This window comes from Microtus ochrogaster, chromosome 16, assembly GCF_000317375.1.
Source record: "Microtus ochrogaster isolate Prairie Vole_2 chromosome 16, MicOch1.0, whole genome shotgun sequence".
Classification (NCBI taxonomy): Eukaryota; Metazoa; Chordata; class Mammalia; order Rodentia; family Cricetidae; genus Microtus; species Microtus ochrogaster.
In genome coordinates, this window is record NC_022018.1 from 11,912,634 (window position 1) to 11,934,998 (window position 22,365).

At 46.4% G+C, this 22,365-nt stretch overlaps 1 protein-coding gene across 5 annotated transcripts in view; it reads right to left on the reverse strand.

Moving 5' to 3' along the window:
- Positions 1-22,365, reverse strand: part of Lhcgr (luteinizing hormone/choriogonadotropin receptor) — a 54,393-nt gene that overhangs the window by 12,450 nt on the left and 19,578 nt on the right. Inside the window, exons 2-9 of one of the 5 annotated variants that reach the window (XM_005354728.3) lie at positions 21,904-21,975; positions 19,595-19,669; positions 15,948-16,022; positions 13,421-13,495; positions 13,257-13,334; positions 5,842-5,910; positions 2,945-3,019; positions 572-757 (exon numbers count right to left, since the gene is read on the reverse strand). In XM_005354728.3, the coding sequence (XP_005354785.1) occupies positions 572-757; positions 2,945-3,019; positions 5,842-5,910; positions 13,257-13,334; positions 13,421-13,495; positions 15,948-16,022; positions 19,595-19,669; positions 21,904-21,975 (705 nt within the window). Of the gene's footprint in view, positions 1-571; positions 758-2,944; positions 3,020-5,841; positions 5,911-11,140; positions 11,497-13,256; positions 13,335-13,420; positions 13,496-15,947; positions 16,023-19,594; positions 19,670-21,903; positions 21,976-22,365 lie in introns of those variants that run through there. The other 4 variants (XM_013349015.2, XM_013349016.2, XM_005354729.3 and 1 more) reach the window with 4 other exon arrangements.

Genomic DNA, 22,365 nt, shown 5'->3' on the forward strand with positions numbered 1-22,365 from the left:
TGGCTAGAGAACTTTGGAAAAAACGATGTTGTAAGAAATCTAATTCTGGCCCTTGACCCCTCTCACCCCCACCCCATCCCCACCAACAGCCCACAGTCAGATGCCCTCTGCTGGACACAGAGCAGCCCGCAGTTCCTGCCCTTTCCGACTGCTCCCTAGCCAATCTGTAGGAGCTAGGTTTCCCTTCAGAAATGGACGCTGTTTTCCTCGGGAGACAAATAGTTAAGAAACAAAACCAAACCCCAAACAAAACCATGTTACTCTGACAATTTCAAATCCAGGATGAATTGGGTAAATCATGTTTCTGCTAAGAATTAGAACAGGTTGGTTTTGTGGATTTTTTTTTTTTTTTGACACTGGTTTTGCAATGGCTAGAGAGATGCTCCAGCTACTTGGCAGTTCCTCAGGATGAGGAGAAGCTCATTTTTTTTTTTTTCTATCTGAAAGCAACTCCATGACTGCAGAGTTGGCCGGGAAAGTAGCCAGGAAAGGACAGGGCACTGTGCACCACGGGCTAGGTCCAGATCCCAGTTTCTCCACAGCGGCTTGCGTGTCTTTGCTTCTCACTTACTTTTTCTTTGGCCAGTTCCTGAAAGCGCAGCAGTGGCTGGGGTAGGTCAGAGTGGCCACCAGCAGGCTGGTGAACTTCTCTCTGGGGGGCAGAGTTCTCAGGGAGTAGGATGACATGGCGATGAGGGTCTGAATGGACTCCAGCCCGTCGCTAGGCAGGGCCTGTAATTTGGTGGAAGAAATATCCCTGAACCACGAAGGGGAGAAAGGCCTTTTATTGACTGATTTTACACATTTTCTTCAGCAGTCCTCCTCGAGGGGCTGGGAAATCTGTCCTCCATTTAGTTTTTCCTTTAATTCTTCATTTCAGCTGCTCTCCCCAGGATCTGCTTTCCAAAGAGCTGCTCTGGGATTTCCCTCTCGTGGGCACCCCCTATTGTATTCAAGGTTGGGGTGACTCCTTGTACCTTCTGAATGGCCACTAGTGTTTTTCTCTGCTCTCTCCTGATCCCTCTCTATCTCTGATGCCCTTCCCCACCCCTCCCTCCTTCTGTCTGCCCTTCACACCTCCCTTCTTCTGCCTACCCTCCACCCCTTCCTCCTTCTGTCTACCCTCCACCCCTCCCTCCTTCTGTCTACCCTCCACCCCTCCCTCCTTCTGCCTACCCTCCACCCCTCCCTTCTTCTCTCTACCCTCCACCTCTCCCTCCTTCTGCCCACCCTCCACCTGTCTATCCTCCACCCCTCCCTCCTTCTGCCTACCCTCTTCCTCCCTCCTTCTGCCCACCCTCTATTCCTCCCTCCTTCTGCCCACCCTCTACCTCTCCTTCTGCCCACCCTCTATCCCTCCCTCCTTCTGCCTACCCTCCACTCCACCTCCCTTCTGTATTTTATAAAAGCCAACTGCTTGCTTTCTAAGATAGCAGACACACAGGTGACACCAACTTTTGTGTTCTGCCTTGAGGGGAAATATTCAGAGCTTTGATGCCTCAATCTCGGATTGATGAAGCCCTGCAGGGGAGGTTTTCGTCAACTGCAGGTGGACCACCCTCTTCAGAGCTGCGAGTGGCATTAGCCATCATCTACCCAGGAAGCAGAGCACGCGCGCTCTCATAACCAGTTGGATGTGTCCATCTGCAGCAAGCAAACACCATGTCAAGCTAGCACAGCTGTGCAGAAGGGCCTTTAAACAAAGCTGCTTGACTTTAGTAGACTTGAGGCAAAGAAATCTAAGAAAATCTCCAAATGTACAGTATTTCAGGAACAGGGAGTTGGTGGCAGTTTTTGTGTTAAAATCCTGCTTGTATTCTAAGTGGCTTATGCCCAAACCTTTCCCAGGAAGACATCCTCTTCCACAGTCTGCCCCATGTGAGGCTCAGGGCCCAGCACAGGGAGGGGTCAATAGTGGGACAGGTGGGTGTGAGTGCAACAGGTACAGGGTACAGGTTCCTGGAGGAATGGGGGAGGCAGGAGTCTCTGCCCCAGGGCGCTAAGCCTCCCTCCTGCTTCTGCATCCTTGCTGGTTTAGGAAATCAGGCTCTGTCCTGCTGTAGAGTCTTATGTGGAGAGTTAGTGATCAGGTCCAGCCTCTTCTCAGACACGGTGGTTGCATGGCCAGGGAAGCCATCAGCCTTAGAATGGAACCTACAATTGTGATTTTTCTAAACGTCCACATTATTAAACTGCTTTTAATCCTGAGGGTCTCTCAGCTTTGCTTGGAGAAGCTTTTCTTTGAACAAGCCCTTGCAGGGAACTCCCGTTCATGGACGGTTGAAGGACATAGAACATGTCCTTGAACTATTGCAGGAAGACTAGTCTGTAGCATCTCAACCATAGCTAGCCAAGGGCTGGGGGTGGACTGGGTCAGAATGGATTCTCTTGGTGGGTTCCAGGTGGGGAACCACCCTTCACTAGCACAGGAGGCCACACCTTGTTTGGCATTACTGATTGAGTTATGGGCCCTCATGTGAATTTACATGTGGAAGTCTTTTTCCGCTAGGAGCTCAGAATATCTTATGTGGACACAGGCTTTTTTTTTTTTTTTTTTTTTTTTTTTACCAAGACAAAGAAGGCCATGATGGTAAACCATAATCCAGCATGTCTATGTCCTAATAAAATGGGGGAAATGAAATTAATAGAGAAGATAGACACTCAAACACATGCAACAATAGCAATAACACACGGAGACTGGGCTTAGGCTGCCCATCCAGAGGGACCCTAAGCAGATGAGAAGGTTGAGAGCAGTCTTCCCTCAGGGGCAGCAAGCCTGCTGGTACCCCATCAATGTGGGGCTTTGTCATAGGCACAGGACATTTGTCGTGTTAACCCAACACTGACATCTCTGGTCCCTTTCAGCTCTAGACACTGGCAGCCTGTGGCGATGTGACTGTTAGCCTGCACTGTGTGGGAGAGGAGGCTGCACCCGGGTACTCACAGGATGCTGGGCCCTGTGGCTCCCTGGAAGGCTCCGCTGTGTATCTTCTCCAGGTGTATGTTCTCTTTCAGTTCCCTGCGTGGAAAGACAGTTTCACACCCACCTCTGCAGCCGTGTGTGTATACACATGCTCACAGTAGGCTGTGTGCACCGTACTGGGGCAGAGGGGAAAAGGGAGGGGTAGAAAAACTGAAAGAAAGATGAGCAACCTTGGCGAAACTGTGTCATTGCTACTTTATGTGTCTGGCTTCCCCTATTGTTTGTCCTTTGCTCTCGCTTGGTGGAATCCTTTGTCCTGTGGCTTAATGGATTCAGCCCCTCTCGTTGGATTTGTAAGAACTTGCTGCCAGGCAGCTGGGGAAGATTTTAAAACGCTCCTCCTCAGCAAGTCCAAGGCTACTGGGTTAAAGTGCGGCCTGTGCCTTATCATTCTCTGAATTGCTGTGGCCTTGGAGGCCTCAGAATTTGTCAAAAGCCACATACCAAACAAGAGTAAAGCTGCTTCCAAGATTTCTTTTCCTGATGTCCTCTGGTTCCATTGAGATGTACGTTCTCAGCGGGTGTGTGCCAGGAGTCACCACAGCCCATGTCTAGGTGACCAAAGTCACAAAGGACTTCTAGCCCCATTTCCCTTGGGAAAATCCCAGGATCTCTACCTGAGCCCGAACTGCTCCTCCAGCCTTGGTCCTTTCTGCTAACAGAGGAACCTTCTTGCTTTGACCTCACATTCCAAGAGTTCTGACGTTTGTTGGTCTGAACTCAGCTTGGCTGTAACACCATTCATCTTGCTGGCTTCTGCCTGGGACACATTGTCCTCCTGCTTTTGCCTGTTCACGTGAGCCTGGCTCAGAGCCTGCACCCCACACTGCCCATGCTCTGTAACACCTTCCCCCGCCTCTGAGGTCCTGGAGGACTTGCTTGCTTGCCTGTGGGAGCAGGCATACCACACTGTCTTTCTGTTTGAGGGACGTAGTACTTTTCGGAAGCTGCCTTTTCCTGTGCTGTGACTGCCTGAGGGTAAAACCCTTCAGCTCCCAGCTCACTAGTTTGCATCTCCTCTGGAAGGTAGAGCATCCCCTTCAGTAGAGCTGTGCTTTGTTGAGGGAAGAAGGGAATGAGGCATCTGAGGGTGGACCAGAGAGGCTGTGATGCTTCTGCCTGAATCTTGGGGTTCTTATTAATGAACTCTCTATGAAACTGTCAAGTCAACAAGGCTATGTGCAAGTCCCCTCCTTGAGGACAATGCTTGTACAACTCCCATTTTTTTCAGCCCTGGGTAGGATCTAGATGCTAGGCTGAGTGCGTCCAAATCTTTATTTGCTCATTGACATGAATTGTGGAATAAACTTAATCAATAAACACTTACTGAGAACTAGGCATTGTACCAAGCACTAAAGAGACAGAGTAGACCTCTTCATTTTGTTGGGCCAATCCTTAAACTCAGTCTGCTGGCAGCTTTGCTTTACGAATGAGGACACTGTGGCTGGGGCAGATTGGCTTGGTCAAGGTGATGCAAGTTGATAAATAGTGGGTTGGAGTTCCAGCTAGAGTGACTCAGGCCTTGCCTAAGCTGTGACACTATCCAGCGTGATATCAGCGCAGCAGGCTCCTTGGTTTCAGATCCGTATTCAAAAACGATTAGCATATTATATAGACCAGAGCTACTTAGCCCCAGACCTTGACACATCAGGGTTTTGGGGAACTGTTAAAAGTGCAAATTCTCAGTGCTTTTGAGGTTCCCCCCCCATAAAGCCCGTTCAGGTGGGGCTCCAGGTGTCTGCCCTAACAACCCCAAGGTGATTCTTACATGCCTTAATGTTTGTGAATTATTGGTACCGTTCATGCTTCACACAATTTTATTAAAGTTTTTGCTACATTTATTGATTCATTTATCTGTATTTCAATGTATCTGTGTATGTATATTTCTATCACGTATGTATGTATGTAGCTATGTATCTGTGTGTATGTATGTACCTACCTACCTACCTACCTACCTACCTACCTACCTACCTACCTACCTACCTATCATCTGTGTGTGGGAGAAAATATGCCCATGCCCTGGTGTGTGTGTGATCAGAGGTCAGCTTTTGGGAGTCAGTTCTCTCCCTCCATCAGGTAGGCCAGCCTCTTTACACTCTTCACCTCACTGGCTACTAACTCATCATTTATTTTAAAAGCCTGGCTCTCTGATTTCATTTATCTTCAGTGTCGCATTTCAGGTGCTCTTATGGTTTGCTATTCACGACAGCTGAGTGGGCAGAGCCTCACTGTTTATTGTGAGGGGTCGCACATTCCCATAAACATGTCAATTTACCACTTTTCCTGAGGATGGCCATGCAGAGAGGAGGTGGAGAGCAATGAAGGGAGCCATCCTTAGGATGAGTCCCCAGTCAAAGGGGCGGGTGGGGGCTGGATCGAAGTGGGGAAGAACCAGAGCTCCCTCTCGCCTGGAGAGCAGAGGAGGAGGGAGGCGGGCTAGTGAAGCTGCTGTGGGTGACTAGGCTGATAGATGATGTCACCTCATTCCCCCCCCCCCCCCCCCGCAGTGGGGGCCCTGGAAGAGTCTCCTTCTGAGATAGTTTTCCTTTAACACACCATCAGCCTATACAACGGGGCTAGAGAGGGGAGCTGCAAGATCAAGGAGGCACAAAGTAGGGTGTGGAACGTTTCAGCCAGCTGTCAACTTCAATGCATGGCGGCTGCTTCTGTCTTTGAAATCAGGGTGCTCTGGGGTTTCCAGCTAGCCGGTTGCCTAGTAACACTCCTGCAACTCGGAGGACTAGCCACTTGAAAGTTTATTTTTGCCCTGAGTTAGTTGCTGAAGATTGAATGTGATCTGGTAGCCAGAGTAATACTTCATTTTTATTCATGAGCTAGGGAAATAAGCATATACTTACAGCGAGATTAGCGTCGTCCCATTGAATGCATGGCTTTGTACTTCTTCAAATCCATTTCCATACAGTTTGCTGGAAGAGGGAGGAGAGAGGGCTTAGGGATGGGAAGTAGCTGACAGAAGCACAGTTTGGAAGCAGACGCTCTCCCTCTGTGACATTTACTGCGAAGATAACCGCTGGCATTCAGAACAGCTAGCTGTCTCTCCAACATTCTGGGCTCTGGAGGCACATGGGGCAAAGCTGTTCTCTCTGCTCAGGTTTTCTTCTACTTCCTCCATCACCACCACCAATTTATCATACATTTGCTAGGTGCCTGGTACTTGACTAGCCCTGGCATGCCCATCTTCTGATTTACTTCTCGTGTTTCTTGCTTCCATTATAGTGATAAGAAAGACATTGGTGCGATTGGGCTTGTAGTTACTGGGAGCAGGGACAGAGCTGGGCTTCAAGGCTCAGATACCAGGCTGGCTCAGAAAGCCTCTCTGGTTCCCTGGGTGTTGTGGACTTTGTGGGCTGCCAAGAAAATCTCCAGTACTGAGTCACCTGCTCTTTCTTTCTTTGTGTGTGTGCTCTTGTTTTGTTTTGTTTTGTTTTGTTTTTTTTTTTTGTTTTTGTTTTTGGCCAAAACAGGTTCCATAACCCTCAAAGATCTAAATGTCTGCAAGCAGTTCTTTAAGCCCCATTGATGGGTAGTGAAAGCAATGTAATTGAGTGCAACCAGCATTAAAAAGAGGGAAATGGAGTTGAGCAAGGGAAAATGTTGGAGTATATTGCCAGCAGTTAGGGTACGAATGCTTACCAAATTCTGTTCCACCATTATATATGGTATCTATAAAACAACCACCCCATATGCGCAACAAGCATGCATGGATGCACACACACACACACACACACACACACACACACACACACACACACGCCCAGATTGAGAAATAAGAGGCTCTAATTTCCAGCCATGCTAGGAAGTGCCAGAGACAGAAAGGAGTCTAAAAAGGCTCCCTTACAAGGAAGGAAATGGGCTCAGAGGCAGACGACAAGGATGGCACCAGAGCACACTCTGCTTGAGGCTACTTACATCAGTACATCAGTTTTGTTGACCCCCCCCCCCAGTTCCCATATCCTTAAGACTTACTTGCTTTTCTCCTAACACCTGGGTTCAATGCCACATAAGCCTCAATGCGGTCTTCCTGTTTACAATTCCAACTCCTCATTCCCAGCCAATTTCTATTCCACCCTGATATATATATATATTTCTTTTCTAGTTTTATCACCATGTAACACAAAATGTTTTACTCATTTGCAGCGCGTAATGCCATGACAACAAGGATTTCAAACCATCCCGTTCACTGTAGACTCTCCTGTATTCCGGAGCAATTGTTGGGATTCAGAGCATCACAGGAAGTGTGACGAACATTTGAATGGGTCTATGGAGGATGTCTTGCTGTGAGTCACAACCGACACATTTGAGAGCCTCCATCCTACATGTCAATATCGGTGTAAGCTCTTTGTAGGCCATGAAATGACACCTGAGTGAGAAGGGACCATGGTGTGATGTGATTGAGCTTGTCCTGTCTGCAAGACTTTGGCTTCCTTTCTAGTGCTGGCAGATATATGAGCGGATGACTTGGAAAAGTACAGACACCTGCTTCTGCCACAGAGAGCTGATATCTTTAAGGTTCCTCTAAGCTTTGCAAATTCAGGCCAACATGAACAGCCTCCTCCTGCTGTATGTTCATATATGTAGTGTGTGGATGTGTCATTTCTTTCCAACAACCCACAGCAAACCTTTGATAACACATCAGATAAACACAGGTGCCGTTCATGCTGAAGTACGATATTTCAACTATGAAATTCAGGAAATGTAGTGATCACAAAATAACGCTGTGGCCCCCTCATTAGATTGAGTTCAGAGAGATCAGAGGATCATTCTATCAAAATCCCTGCTACACGTTTCATAAAGAACCAGGACGAAGGAGCACAGAGGCTCCAAACACAGAGAAACAATGAAGAAATAAAAATGCCAACCATCCTGGTCTGGTTGGTATATGTTGTGCGCATTATTGAAACATCGCATCATGGTCCATAACCTGTACAATACGTATACAATAGTTAGCCCCCACGCACAAAACTTGGAGTCTTGACTGCTCCAAGGTCCTAACAGATGCCACCAACTTTGGCATCCATGGTAAAAAAAAAAAAAAGCCCTCCCTAACTTCTGGGTTTCTCTTCTGCATATGGATGCACACAGGAGCTCCTGTGACCTATATTAGATTGCTGGATGCCATTTTCCAATAGTTTTTCCTACCATTTTCTAGTGTAAAATATGAGGGGATTGGTTCTTTCAAACTCTTCATTTTGGGTAATTACATACAGCTTTCTCGCCTTCTTGGCAGCTGACTCTCACAGGACCTTTAAAAGAGTGTAAGACTTAGAATATTGTTCTTTGTCCATCTCTTGTTATGGAGGGGGTTCTTTTATAGATAATTCAGTTCAATGAAAGGGTCACACCTGTTTCCTCCGAGTAACTCTGAAATCTAAGTTTTCAGAATCAAGACCAGTATTTGCCGAAGCATATGCCACTGTTTACATGGAATCTTGGTCTCCTTGCATGTGCAGCCCAGTCCCACTGCTCCAGACTGGGAAACCCTGCCCTAGGGTAGATCACAGTATGATGGGTCTTTTCCATGGTGCCAATCCTGCAGGCTTTTGCTCAGCACTGAGTCCACATTTCCTCTACTCAGAGTGATAGAGTTGTGTCTCTGATGGGCCCAGACAAAGCATTCCTTTCTGGGATTTTAGTAAAGCAAAGCTACTTGTAGTTGTCTAGAAGACTCTTCCCCTTTGCTGTGGTTTGCTACCTTTATTTTAGCTTAAAATGTTTTATACTATTATTTTGTGTATATGGTTATTTTATCTGCATGTATGTCTGAGCACCGTGTTGTATGCCTGGTGCCCACAGAGTCCAGAAGAGGGGATCAGATCCCCTGGAACGGGAGTTACAGAGTTGTGAGCCACCTTGTGAGTGCTGGGAAATGAACCCTGGTCTTCTGGAAGAACAGCCTTAACTGCCGAGCCATCTCTGCATCCTGCAATTTTAATTTTGATATTTGTTAGGATCTTGTCACTTTTGCTGGGCTCACAAGGCCAGTGCTATATATGTGGCTTTGTGGTTAAGTCTGTAGGTATTGGACCCAACTGTCTGGGCTTCATTTGTACTCTGCTTCTTACAAGCGGAATTACTTTGGGTAACTTACTTAACAACTCACGCCTCGATTTCTTCATCCAAAAATTGGGATGATAACAGTAGTATCAACCCTGCAAAACTGTTGTATCTAAACATGTGTCAGTCACTTAGAAGTAGGTTCTGGAACACAACCAACGCTGTGGCTTCGAACCCTCAGATTGCAATTGGAGTAAAGAGGTCTTCCAGTACAAGATTTGGATAGGATTTCTCTGAGCTGTAGGTCCATGTTTGCATACATTGCTACTTCCCTCCTTTCTGCTTCTGCAGAGCAGGCTGGGTCACTGGCCTAGGCTGTCCCCCATACTCCCTCTGTCTGGGTTACTGCCATGAACTTTTTCATGTCTTGTTCTTAGTTTTGAATAGTCTGGGTTTGCTTGTTGCAATTTCCTGGACTGTGGCTCCCTGCTTCCCTTTCAGCGGCAACCCGTCTCTGTTCCCACCAGCAGTGCACAACGGAGGATGCAGGCTTGACTTAATTAAAGAGCAGCTGCCTTGGTTTGGAGAATTTGAGAATGTGAGTGGGAGGGCCTCGTGCTGTCGGGCTCGCACGCCGACTTCAACGCCTTTGAAAACATCTGGAGAGTCACTTGCCTTCCCCAGATCTCATGGTGTCAGAATGGAAGGGGGGCTTCCTTGGCACAGAGATGAGACGAAGGTCCCCCTTGCTTCTCTGTGGCAGTAGCAGCCCCACCCTGGCAGGCATTGTCTGGGTTCTCTATTCAGATATCAGTAATTGTGAATCAAACAGAAAGAATGGTGTCTTTTAATCTAAGAAAGATTCGGGAGTTAGAAATTAATCACAGACAATACTGTACTTCTGAATGCTGCCTTCCCCTTTGAATAATCCCAGGGTGCCACACAGCGCTTGTGGGTTCATATTAACAATGCTAGACATTCTCTTGATCATGTGGCCACCTAGCTTTTGGTTGATTTCCAAGGAGAGAGATTATGTTTGCAGATCCTGAGGATCTCAAAAAATGACCCCACTGTGGAAGGACAATGCATGGCAGTTGAAGACTCTGCCTGCTGGTGGGATGCATGTAAACAACTTTTTTCTTTTTCTTCCCTCCCTCCCTTCTTCCCTCCCTGCTATTTTTCTTCCTATTAAACCAATGACCACGGGAAGCACATCTTAAAGAAGAGGGACCCCCCACATTCACGCTTTGTCCCCTATGTAACTAGAGGGTTTTGTTTGTTTTGTTTCTTTTTTATCATCGAAGTAAGTCGTGGACAAAGCCCGTATCCCAGTGTGTGTCCTGCCAGGGCTGTGTAATGGCTGCTGCTCTCCGACACGTAGGTGCTGCTATGAACCTGGGCTGAATGTTCAGGGTCCTCCATTTCTGTGGATCTCCTGGTCTCTGAGCTGCCTGAGCCTCCTGCCTTTCAACTGCGCTGAACTGTTTTCATGTTCCCCACCACCTCAGTCAAGCACATGCCAGCTTCCATGACTTCACCATATGCTGCATTCAAGAGGACGGACGGTTTCAGAAAGTAAGATGACAGTAATGGATTCTAATGCGGCAGCTACAGTTTTGAGAAATCCACATTCCAAGTAATACTTAAAAACGGGCAGACAGAGAGCACGAGAGAGCATGCAGGAGAAATAACAGTGAAGGGTAGAAATGCGGGGTATAAACGCAGAAGAGTGCTGGAATGTACCAATAATCCTCGGGTAATTCTCTTTGTAATTCTAAAGAAGCGGCAGTTAACCGAAAGGTTTGGCCAATGGCGTGTCACAACTCAGAGTCCCAGCACAGGTGACTTGGAAGGAACAAAGGGCAAGTATATTTGGTAGATCACACCTTAAGCTAGTGGCCAAGTGGTAAGACAGTGTGACATGAAATGCTTCCTGGTTTGATGTGGCAAGGAGACACAGCACAGCCTCTGTGGTGCTGCCGTGGCAATGTTTGGGCTGGATTTGGTCACAGCAATGCAGTCAGACCCGATTTCCTTGAAAGATGCAGAACCTAACAGAAGAGAAGACAGCCCAGGAACAGCTCAGGGAGCAGAGGAGGCATAACAGGTGAGGACAGAAACTAGATTCTAAGCTGTGCCTACCTGCTTCCTGCCTCTGCTCCTCCTTCAGTTCTTGCCTCAACTTCCCTCGTAGATCGACTGTGATTGCGATGTGCAAGCCAAATGAGCTCCTTCCTTCCCAAGTTACTTAAGGTCATGGTGTTTATCACAGCAATAGAAAGCAAAGGAGAGAACCTGGGAAGGGAAAAGCTCAACCGAGGAACTGCGTAGATGAGATCGGTCTGTGGGCATGTTTGTGGTCTTAACTGATAATAGACTAAGCCCCCTTGCGCAGGACCATCCCTATTCGGGTTGGCCTGGGCTATGTGTGAAACCAGTGGAGCATAGGCGTGGGAATGAGCTGGAGAAGCTGGCAAGCAGTACTCCTCCATGGTTCCTCTTCCAGGTTCCTGCTCTGACTCCCTTAATAATGGACTGAGTCCTGGAAGTGTAAGACAAAATAAAGCCTTACCCCTCCAAATAGCCTTTGGCCAGAGCATTTTATCACAGCAACAGAGGACGAAACCAGCACAACGTCAACAAAATCCAAACCTTTAAAACAAGGTGGACTATTGGAGACGGCCGCTAATGACCGACTTGCTCTGGGATGTTAGTTTCTAGCTGCTAACTCTGGTTAATTGTGGCACTTGCGGTGACTGTATAGTGGACACAGTGTGACTGGATCTGCACAAGGAGGCATTAATAATCCCACTGAATAGAGATCAGCCTGGCTTCCCAGGCCCAAACTGACTGAGGCTGCTTAGCTGCCTACACTTGGAGCTGGGGCGAACACTGAGGCTCCACACCCACTTGCCTTTGTATTGTGGCTTGTCATAGGTGCAGCCAAAATATCCTGGCTCCCTTTGCAAGATCCTTCTGCTCTGAATGGTATTCGGGAAAGGAACTGCCATGACTTTCCCCTAACTTGTGGAGTTCAAGTGGAAATCAACGTTGTTTGTTTTGTGAGATTGGCTGGGCCCATCATCATCCAGAATATTCTGCAGCGGGTCCAGCTGAGTGCGGGTGAGGTGGTGGAATATGTCAAGGTGGCCTCTAGAGGAGAGTCATGAAAGGCCACAGTGGCTATAAAGGAACTTCCAAGTACAATGCATAGTTTTAGACTTTGCCTCCCAGAGCTTTTCCTGTACTACATGGAGTGTTTTGTTTTCATCAAGTGAGCTCACAGTTGGTAAAGATTTGGGGTAGGGGAAGGGCCAGACCAGTTCCACCAAGAACAAAATCACAAATCCTGCTAGTAATGAAAAGAGAAGGCTTGCTTTCTTTATTTTCTAATTAAGGAGTTGGACTTTACAGCTGGGAAAATGAGACTTTCCTCAGCAAGCCTGATAGCCTTTATCCGGCAGGGCTCTCCACAGGACCCTTCACTCACACAAGGGCCCATTCAGCAGAGAACAAGAGCCAAGCAGATGACTAATTACAGCCCTTGGGGATGAAGGGTCAAGAAAGGGAAGGGGGTGGAGCACAACGGTCCACCATAGGTGCTGGGGGAGGAGTAAGTCCCGAGGTCCTCATTAGCTTCAGAGGTGTGACAATCACACCCTACTGCTGTACACTGTTCCTCTTCAAACCACAAGCAACCTGAGTTAATAGCTCCGTAACACCAATACCATGCAGCTCTTTTGCATTCATGCAGAATCATGCTACATGGGAAAAGCTCGGTGGGAACTCAGTTCCCCAGGGATTGTCCCAGCATGTGCTGAAGGGCTCCACTTTTCGCTCCTGTTTGGCGCTATTCCCATCATAAGCATATACCTGTGAGGAGTAACTCTTGGTTCCTGCTTCAGTTTAGGTCAAAATCAGTGACGGTTTTATATTTTGATCTTGGAATAAAGGCCGAGCCTCAAAGAATTGCCCCTTGTGCAGGGAAGGACTTCACCAACTGGAAGTCAATACCACCAATCCTCAGGACCCATCTGCTCAAAGATAAACTGAACTCCTGGTTTCATTGTTGTATGAGCACATGACCCTGCGGCTACCCTATACAACCCATGCCACTGTTGGCAGTCTAGGCTAAGAAGAGCTTTGTCACCAGAGAGTGAAGAAAGTGGAGAAACAGAGCGGATCGCTAACCTCAAACTAGACGCGAGAGAAACAGAGCAGGCTGTGCGGCAGAGTAGAAGTCCAGAACGTTACTCACAGTGTGATGGACTCGTTACTCATCCCTTGGAAAGCGTTCCCCGGTATGGTGGTTATGTGTAAGTTATCGCAGATCTCCCTTGAGGAAAGAAATGACAAATATTTACTCTACAAATCTTAGCTGTGAATAGGAAAGTTGTGCAAAGCAATCAGCCTGATACTTACAGAATGAAATTAAATTCGGAGGAGGAGATCTTCGTAACATCCGGGAGGGTTCGGATGCCCGTGTTACAGATGCTCCTGTGATCCGGCATGGTGGTGACATGGGCAGAGAGGACAAGTGATAGCATTAGGTCATAAATAGAAAACACTTTGCAAGCACTATTTTCTTGTTAAATCTTAGAATATTGGGTTACACTTTAGCTGATGAAGATGGTCAGAATTTCAAAGGTTTCCTTGCCAGGTGATGTTGCCATAATGGTTCCTGTTTTGAGGTTTAGGGGCTGATACCAAACTTGCAGGTGTTTTGCCTTTGTGTTTCCTTTTAAGTCATGGCATTTTCCTGGTGGATTACATGTTGTTTCCTCCTGATAACTGCTTTAGTGCGAGCTGTTGGTAGTTTCAGAAAGGAGCCTTCTTTGGAGTGGGGTTTTAAACCTTGTTTTAAACTCAAACCTTGCAGGAAGTTAAATTTTTTGTTTTGTTTTTCAAGACAGGGTTTCTCTGTGTAGCCCTGGCTGTCTTGGAACTCACTGAGACCAGGCTGGTCTTGAACTCAGAGGTCTGCCTGCCTCTGCCTCCTGAGTGCTGGGATAAAAGGCGTGCACCATCACTGCCTGGTGCAGGAAGATTCATCTTATGAGAAACCTGTACCTTTCATTATTAGAAACTGTTTTTAGTTGCTTTGTGGTTCAGGAGGTTCTTCCTTGAAACCACTGAACGTTGCTTTTGTGTTTGAGACAGTTAAGGCTCCTGCCTTCTATTTAACCTCTAAAGAAGAGAGGAATTACTTGAAATGGATGACTATTTCATTATAAAAATTAAGCTCCTCTTGGATGAACCTAGACAAAGTGAGTAGAGCAAAAAGCTGGTGACGAGACACAAGCTGGAGGAATAGTGGCATGAAACAAGTCTGTGCATGAGAGCGAGTGCCAGCTAAAGAAAACCAGTGGAGTAATCGGCCATTACGCACTGGGTGTATCCCGAGACCCTACATAGAAGCCTGGAACTGCATAGCGTACCACACTTCATGCGTATTATGTTTATCGTTTTTTCTTCACTTCCGTTTATTAAAAGGCTTCTTCAGAGGCACGCAGGAACTAGACTCCCCCAGTGGAGTTGTAAACTCAGCAAGCAGACATGGGCTCTGGACACTGACCGGGGCTGCCTGGCACTCGGTTGGCAATACAGCACAGCTGGTCCTCTTTACGCTCTTCGTCTCCACGTAACTGTTAATTCTTTTGAATGGATGTACAAATGGGATAAAAGTGTTCACAGTGAACCCATTCCTTGTCTGCACCGAGGTTAGCAGGAGGCTCAGACTACAATGTAGACTTGGATTGGGGAACTCCACATTTTGGTATGAAAAACTAATAAAGACAATGAGCTAACCAGAGGTTATGCTGGTCATAGTTGGGTCTCGATATCCTTAAGGCCTTCTAAAGTGCTTAACACTTATGTGCCCAAGCTACTCTGGAGGTTGGAAAATACACAGTGCTTGGGTTTCCAGTAATCCACGGGGACAAAGGGACTACACTCGGCCTGTTACAGCTTCTGCACTGCACTCAGGAACAAGGCTAATGGTGTAGGGCAGAGAGGTCCCTTCCCATATCCTCTGCTTTCACTTTTTCATTTTTATTTGAGTGGTGGTGGTAACGTTTCTGTGTGGTAGGGATGAAGTGCTGTGTGGGGAGATTCATTGCCATGTAGTTATCGACTTTGGGAAGTTTTAGGAATTTCACATTGCTGGTAGGGCCAGTTGCTGTTTGGGCTATAGTGGGACTCAGTTTGTCATGCTAACCCGCAGACGTGCTTGGATTTAGTGGGAAAAAGAAATGGTTGAACTGATGTGGTACAGTGCCTGACTCAGGAAATACTTAGCCAGCTTTCCCTTGATGACTGAATGAACAAATGAGGAAACGAGAGAGGAAATTCTCACCATGAATCGGGAGAAACCAAACTGGAGCAACTCCTCCCAGTTTTATTTGTGGTCACTCACCTTAGAAACTCTGATTTGTGCTCTACAAAGTGTTGTGAGTCCCCATTCCCCTGTCCAGCTTTGAGCACCCCAGCAAAGGGGTGATGTTCTCCTCAGTGTGCTGGACACAGGGAACATGGGGAGCCGCTTACATGTGTGAAAACTCCCAGCATAGTAACAGACAAGACATACTGATTAAACTTAAAACAGAAGGCTAACAAGGAGGGACATACAAACACAATGCTTCGACAAAGGACTGCAGAGATGGCTCAGTGATTAAGAGTGCTTGCTGCTCTCCCAGAGGACCAGAGTTCAGTTCCCAGCACCCAAATCAGGCAGTGCACAACCTCCTGTAACTCAGGCTCCAGGGGATTCAATGTTCTCTTCGAGCCTCTGTGGACATTTCACTCATGTGCAAACCCACACTCAGACCCCCCCCCCCATACACTAGAAAAAATGAAACAAAATTAAAAACCTTCAGCATTTTGATTACTTTCAGTTTTACCAGATACCCATCTTCCCCTCTACAAAGGCTTAGAAAGGAAAATTTCTCACAGGTATTTTAACCGAGGGAGATTTGTAAAAGCACCGGGTTCAATGTATACGAGGTTTTTGGTGTTCTGGATCAGTCTGTAGAGAGAGAAGGGGAATGGGCAGTGGTTTAATAGATGGTGAAATGCATGGCACTTGTCCCCAGGCATTCCTGAGTAAAATCCCACCGATGAGATCAACTACTGTTATATGCCTAAGACAAGCTTCCGGAACTCTGGGTGTCCTGAGGGCCCTGCCAGCTATTCCCAAGGAACTTTGCCCACCCTACCGAAGAGGCAGGTGTAGCAGCTTAGCGGGGAGTTTATCTATGTGTATCTCTACTCCTGCCCCTTCCTACCAGATAACACCAAGGTCCAGAGTGTTCGAGGTCCTGCCCAAATAGAGCTTGGAACCTGCACAGTGGGAGCGATGGGAGGTGTTGCTCTCAGGAGAAGGAACAAATAAACATTGCTCCTCGGAGGCAAACTAGTTTCTGTTCTTATTGAGTTGGTAGTTGCCCTGAAAATTTATCCAGATGGGTATTCGTTCAGAATAGCACAGGACAGAAGCCTTGAGATTCAGATTTCTAGACTCTTCTGCCCATTCTATAGGAATTTGCTATGTAGGATTCCCATCCTCCTAGCTTCCTGAGCTGGAGTTCTTTCTATAAATAATAATGATAATACCCTCCCCCATTGTTCTTATCCGTCCCCCCGTCTGGTTCTTTGTCCCAGTTAGTGCCCCCTTTCTGTTTTTCTTTTCCATGTAATCATCATTTGCATGGGTTCTGGGAAGTAAATGTGACCGTCTGGTTTACGCTCAAGTCTCTGCCAGTGTTGATGGTGAAAGCTGAATGATTTATATTTGAAGAGTGACAGGACTTGAATGGGATCTAGTTTTCTGATTTCCACTCTGATGCCCATTCTATTACACTGTAACTATTGCTACTTGGAACATGGGTATAAGGTTCGGATTCTGTAGTTGTGAGCGGTATTCTGCGGGAGCTATTCTAACACTGAATCAAACAACCATCAGTCAGACATGGGAGAGGTCGGGACTGTTTCCTCATAAAGACCCTTTGAGGTCTAACCATAGACTATCTACTCACACAGTCACTCATTCTATCAACATCTTTGAGTGTCTGTGTGATCGAGCGCTGCCCTAGCTACGCAAGGTACCACCGTGGGCAGAGCACAGAGCATGCGGGTCTCAGGCCCTTCTTTAGGAAACCGCAGACATCCCCTGCAGAGTGCTTTACTTTTCTTTCAGCTGATGTCTTGCTTTGTGTAGCACTTGCTGTCCTGAAGGTGCTTCAGCATTCCCTGAAGCCTGTGACTGCTGCAGAGTTTCAGGTTTGGGACTGCACAGTCATCTACAAAGTAATGAACCCTATGTACCATTCACAATAAGTCCAGATTATAACTTTGGAATTTAAACACCTATTGTTTGGCTTTTCCTGTAATTGTTCGGCAAATTACTCTCACTTCTCTGGCTGTAACTATCATGTCCTAGTAGATAACTGTATTTTGGCTCCTCTGTGTCCCAGAAGCTCCTGGACCAAGACAAGCACACAGCAGCAGGTACTCAGATACTTATCAATTAATTAATCTACATAGATAGTTACTCACTGGACCACTGATGAAGACTTTCTGCTATAATGAAAAATACATGAGCTTTGGAGAAAGATGGGTTGGCGTTCAGTCCCAGACCAGCTAGTGTCTGAAGTCCACCCACCCTCCCAGCTTCCGTCTTGTTCTCTGAACAGAATGGCAAGTGTCTGACTATGCTGGTAGGTATAAGAGCAATGATACAACCTAGAGGAAATGTCAAGCATAGTAACTCACAAGTACTTAAAGCACACCCCTTCCTTTTGACCTGCTTGCAGGGGAATTGGAGGGTGCAAGAAGCCCGGGAGGGAGCCCCCAGTGGTGACACAAAAAGTCTGGTTTGACCTGCTGGGAAGACGAAGGTCTCCCAAGTTAAGAGAGCATAATGGAGATGAATAACTACGTATGTATGAAAGTACAAAAGAATAAATTAAAAATAACATTTTCTGGAAATGAAAGAAAAATAACAGCCTGGTTTGTAAGTCATGTGTCCTGGTGCCTAGTTCAGTTTGGTACTAACCTGCTGTCAGATGTCAGACCAGTGAGTTAATGCTTTGTGGCCCGGCCATAGGCTCATCACTCATATTCCATCCATTTGACTTGGGCCTTATGGTCATTGGGAAGCAATTGCTTTTTAAAAACATTTATTTTCAATTCCGACTGTAGTTTCCCCTCCCTCCCCTTCTCCTGTTCCCTTCTCCTATCTATCCTTTGTCTTTCCCTTCACTCCACTTCTCTGTTTCTGTTCGGAAAAGGGCAGGCCTCCCGTGGCTATCAACAAAACATGGCATATCACTTTGCAGGAAGACTAATCCCCTCCCCGTGTATTAAGGCTGGGCAAGGCAACCTAGTATGAGGAGTAGGTTCCCAAGAGCCAGCCAAACTCTAGGGAAAGTGTCTGCTCCCATCGCTAGGAGTCTGGCAAGTAGACCAAGCTACACAACTGTTGCGTGTATGTGGAGGGCCTAGGTCAGTCCCCTGTAGGCTCCCCGGTTGTTGGTGTAGACTCTCTGAGTTCCTATGAGCCAGGTTAGTTGTTTCTGTGAGTTTTCTTGTGATTTCCTTGACCCCTCTGGCTCCTATAATCCTTCCTCCCTCTCTTTAGCAGGATTCACCAAGCTTGGCCGAATGTTTGACTATGGGTCTCTGCATCTGTTTCCATCAGTTACTGGATGAAGGCTCTCTAATGGTAACTGGGATAGTCACCACTCTGATCACAGGAGATGACCTGTTCAGCCTACCTATCCCCTATCTCCACTGTGGCTAGGAGTCTTCGCTGGGGTCATCCTTGTAGATTCCTGAGAGTTTCCCGTGCATCAAGTTTCTACTTGACCCCCCAAAGTGTGCCCCCTTTTCTAGTCATCTCTTTCAGTTCTTTCCCCTTCTACCCACTCCCCAACCTGGCCCTTTAAGTCCCTTCTATTTGCAGTCTGCCCAGGAGCTCTCTTCTGTTTCCCCTTCCCAGGGTGATCCCTGTGTCCCCTCTTGGGTCCTCCTTGCTACCTAGCCTCTCCGGGGCTATGGATTGTAGCATGGTTATCCTTTACAGAAACACTTAATTTTAAGGATAAATCTAGCAATAACAACACCAATACAGCCCAATGACTTCAGCATTCACAGGCTTAACACAAGGCTTGCCTTGTTGTTATTAAGGAAGCAGTTAAACTTGAAAGAATGAATGCGTCTCAACAGCCCCTGATGAACCAACTCATGATCCCTAAGCTCCTCTCTGACTTCCCACCCACTCCAAGTGTCCCATACCCCAGCCTCAATCCCCATGAGGCAAGAGCTACTTGGCAGGACTTCACAATGTCAATTTTAATTTCCAACATTGTGTTGTGATGTTTCAGAGTTTACACAGTTCCTAGGGAGAAGCAGCTGTTGCCATGGCAATCTTCAGGCCACTGCAGCGAGAGAGATTAGTGCCTGCCCAGACCTAGTAATTGTTGCAGTTTTTTCCTCTCGGATTCCTCACATTGGATGCTTGAGCACAAATACCAAGTGGGCTCCCACCAGCCAGGGTAGTAGTGTACAGCAATAAACTATCTGTTAGCTGATGCTTACATTTCAGACAAATTGGGGAGGTTTTCAAAGGGAATAGCTTCTATCCTTACCACGGAATCCCTCTGTGAGATTTCACTACGGGATTCAAAAAAAAAAAAAAAAAAAAGAAAGAAGAAACATGAGAGAAATAACCATGCCCTTGTGATAATGACCTCTCTGTGTATCCTAGATGCTCCACTGTGTCCTCTGAGAAGGAACATGAGTGTACAAGTTGTCCCTGTATCACTAAGGGCTAACATTTCCCTTAGGAGCACCAACGGGTGTGAGTTTCAGTCATCCCATTTATACAGAAGTCTTTCTCGTGTTTTCCGACTCTGAATCATACACGTTGGAAGGGCACAGGCCCTGAAACAGCTCTGGTCTGGGTTCCTGCCCGGACAGGTCTGGAAGGTGACACTCTAACAGAGTTTACTTGACGATCCAGGGCTTCTGAGATCTCTGAGGTCCTGGTCCCACCACTCTAGCCAGGCTTGAATTTGGATTGAATTAGTTGCTTCATGACTTTTAACTCTGGGTTTTTCAAAAGCCTTTTCTGAGATTCCTTCAAGGTTTACCTCCTACACATGACGTTATTAGATCACTCATGATTCTTCCTTCAGTGTCTCTCTCTGTGAGCAAATCCAGACAAGGAATACTTTCTTTCTGAGTCCCTGGTGGCTTCATTTTGCCTGGTACATGGCTAGAGATTGAAGGAGTATGGGAGCAAATGGACCACTGACTTAATGTATTTCTTTAGAAGGATACAAAGTAAATGCATCAGGTTTGTCATCCATCAATTCCCAGCATGGTGGTAATGTCACAACCCCCACAAAAGCTTACACTTGCTGCCAGCTGAGAAAAAAAAGTCTCCATTTACAAGTGGAGTTTGTGTATTTGTTCATCTATGTAACAATTATACTTTGAAGGCTCATAAGAGCAAAGGACCAGCTTAGACTCAGTAGTATAGACAATTTAGTCAAATCCTGGACCTATGTCATCTTAGGAAAGTTGCTTACAGATGGGTTTGTGCGTTTCTAAGGTTAATGCTCACTAAAGGCTTCAGACTCCAGGAGAGCTCGGCTCACAGAGAGGCAGAGCCTAAGGCAACAACATTGTAATGGATGGCCCCTGGGCTCTTTCATCTCATCCCTGTCTGATGGTTTATTTACTTAACTGTGCCCACTTTTCTCAGTAGGAAGTCTCAATGCCTTGAAAGTTACAGAAACTCAACGTCTAAACAAGCAGAAGAGCCTGGACAGGCTGGCAAACCCACCTATGCAACTTGCAGTGAGTCTCCCGTGAGGCACACTGTTATTGAGGACTTAGAGTTTTTAACATTTATTTTATGTGTTGTGTGTATGTTTCTCTGTGTGTATCTAAATGTATGTGAGGTTACCCTCAGAGGCCAGAAGACAGCATTGATCCTCCCGGAACTGGAGTTACAGGCAGTTACGAGTCACACAACATGGATGCTGGGAACCAAGCTCCAGTCCTTAGCAAGAACAGGAAGTCCTCTTCATACGATCATATTTTTAATGTTATCATTGCTTGCTAATAACAAAGAACTGCAGAGGTTCCCTGTGGGGCTAAGATGGTCAGTGCTGTCTTGTGTGGGTACGCAAATCTACTTGGGCAGTCACCTGAATTTTTAGAGGTGGCCTGTGAGGGAGGAAATGACCACTGACCTAGCTTGGCTCAGGCTGGTTTTATTGAGGACACACAAAGCTCTCTTTCCTAGAGAGTTTTTGTCCTGTGGATGAGGTCTTTGGCTCTGGAAGCTGAAACTCAGGACCAAGAGCCCGAAGTCTCCCCGAGGAACACGAGATCATACGGCATCCGGGGCTGCTTCGTGCTTTCGCTGCACGCTTTTCAACAGCACAGTTATAAATCCTGGGCTTTTGTCAGGCACTTGTTATATTTTAGATACAATGATTATCTTATGATGCACAATAAACTTCTAACATATTTTCATCAATGTGGGAGTTATCAAAAAAAGGTGACATTAGGGAATAGCTGTTGAGGCAGAAGGGGAACTTTTATGATTGGAATCTATCTCTTTTCTACTTAAAAAGAATATTATCGCTTATCAAAATGCATTCAGTTCTTTGAAGCAAGGTTAATTATCTGGATTTTAATGACTCTCAAAAATCATACCATTTCTTCAAAGGCTGCTAGATATTATTTTTATTATAAGGATAAAAATAGTTGGGTTTCCTAAACACAGTTTCTCTCCTAGAAAAAATTATCCCCTTTCAACTGTGTTTTTCTCTTAGAAAAATAATTCTTTATTTCAATTATAAATGTCTTTTGATGTGCAGTATCTTACTTACATTTTTACAACCTCATTAAGTCCCTTGAAAGCCTGAGATGGGATCACTTTGACAAGGAGATAGGTGAGTGATCTGGAAAAGAAAAAAGAAAAGGTAAAAGCTTAAGGGTTGGGACTTCAAGTTCATGAACAGTGTGTTGTGTGTGTGTGTGTGTGTGTGTGTGTGTGTGCAAGTGCGCACATGTGTACATGTGTGTGAACTTGCCACTGTAAGATTAACAACTGGATTCCGGTTTAATCATCTAAGGAGTCATTCCTGGTCCTTATCAGAATGCGTCACTGGCTGGTGAAGATGACGAATGTTGGAATCGAATCTCTACACTTCCTCTCCCGGTCATAGAGCCCCGAGCAGGCCATGAATCCTCACACTCCCTCCACCCGTCATACAGCCCTGAGCAGGCCATGTAAGCACTCTGCTTCAGTAACAATTCCTGTCTTGGAGAAATTTTGAGAGGATTCATCA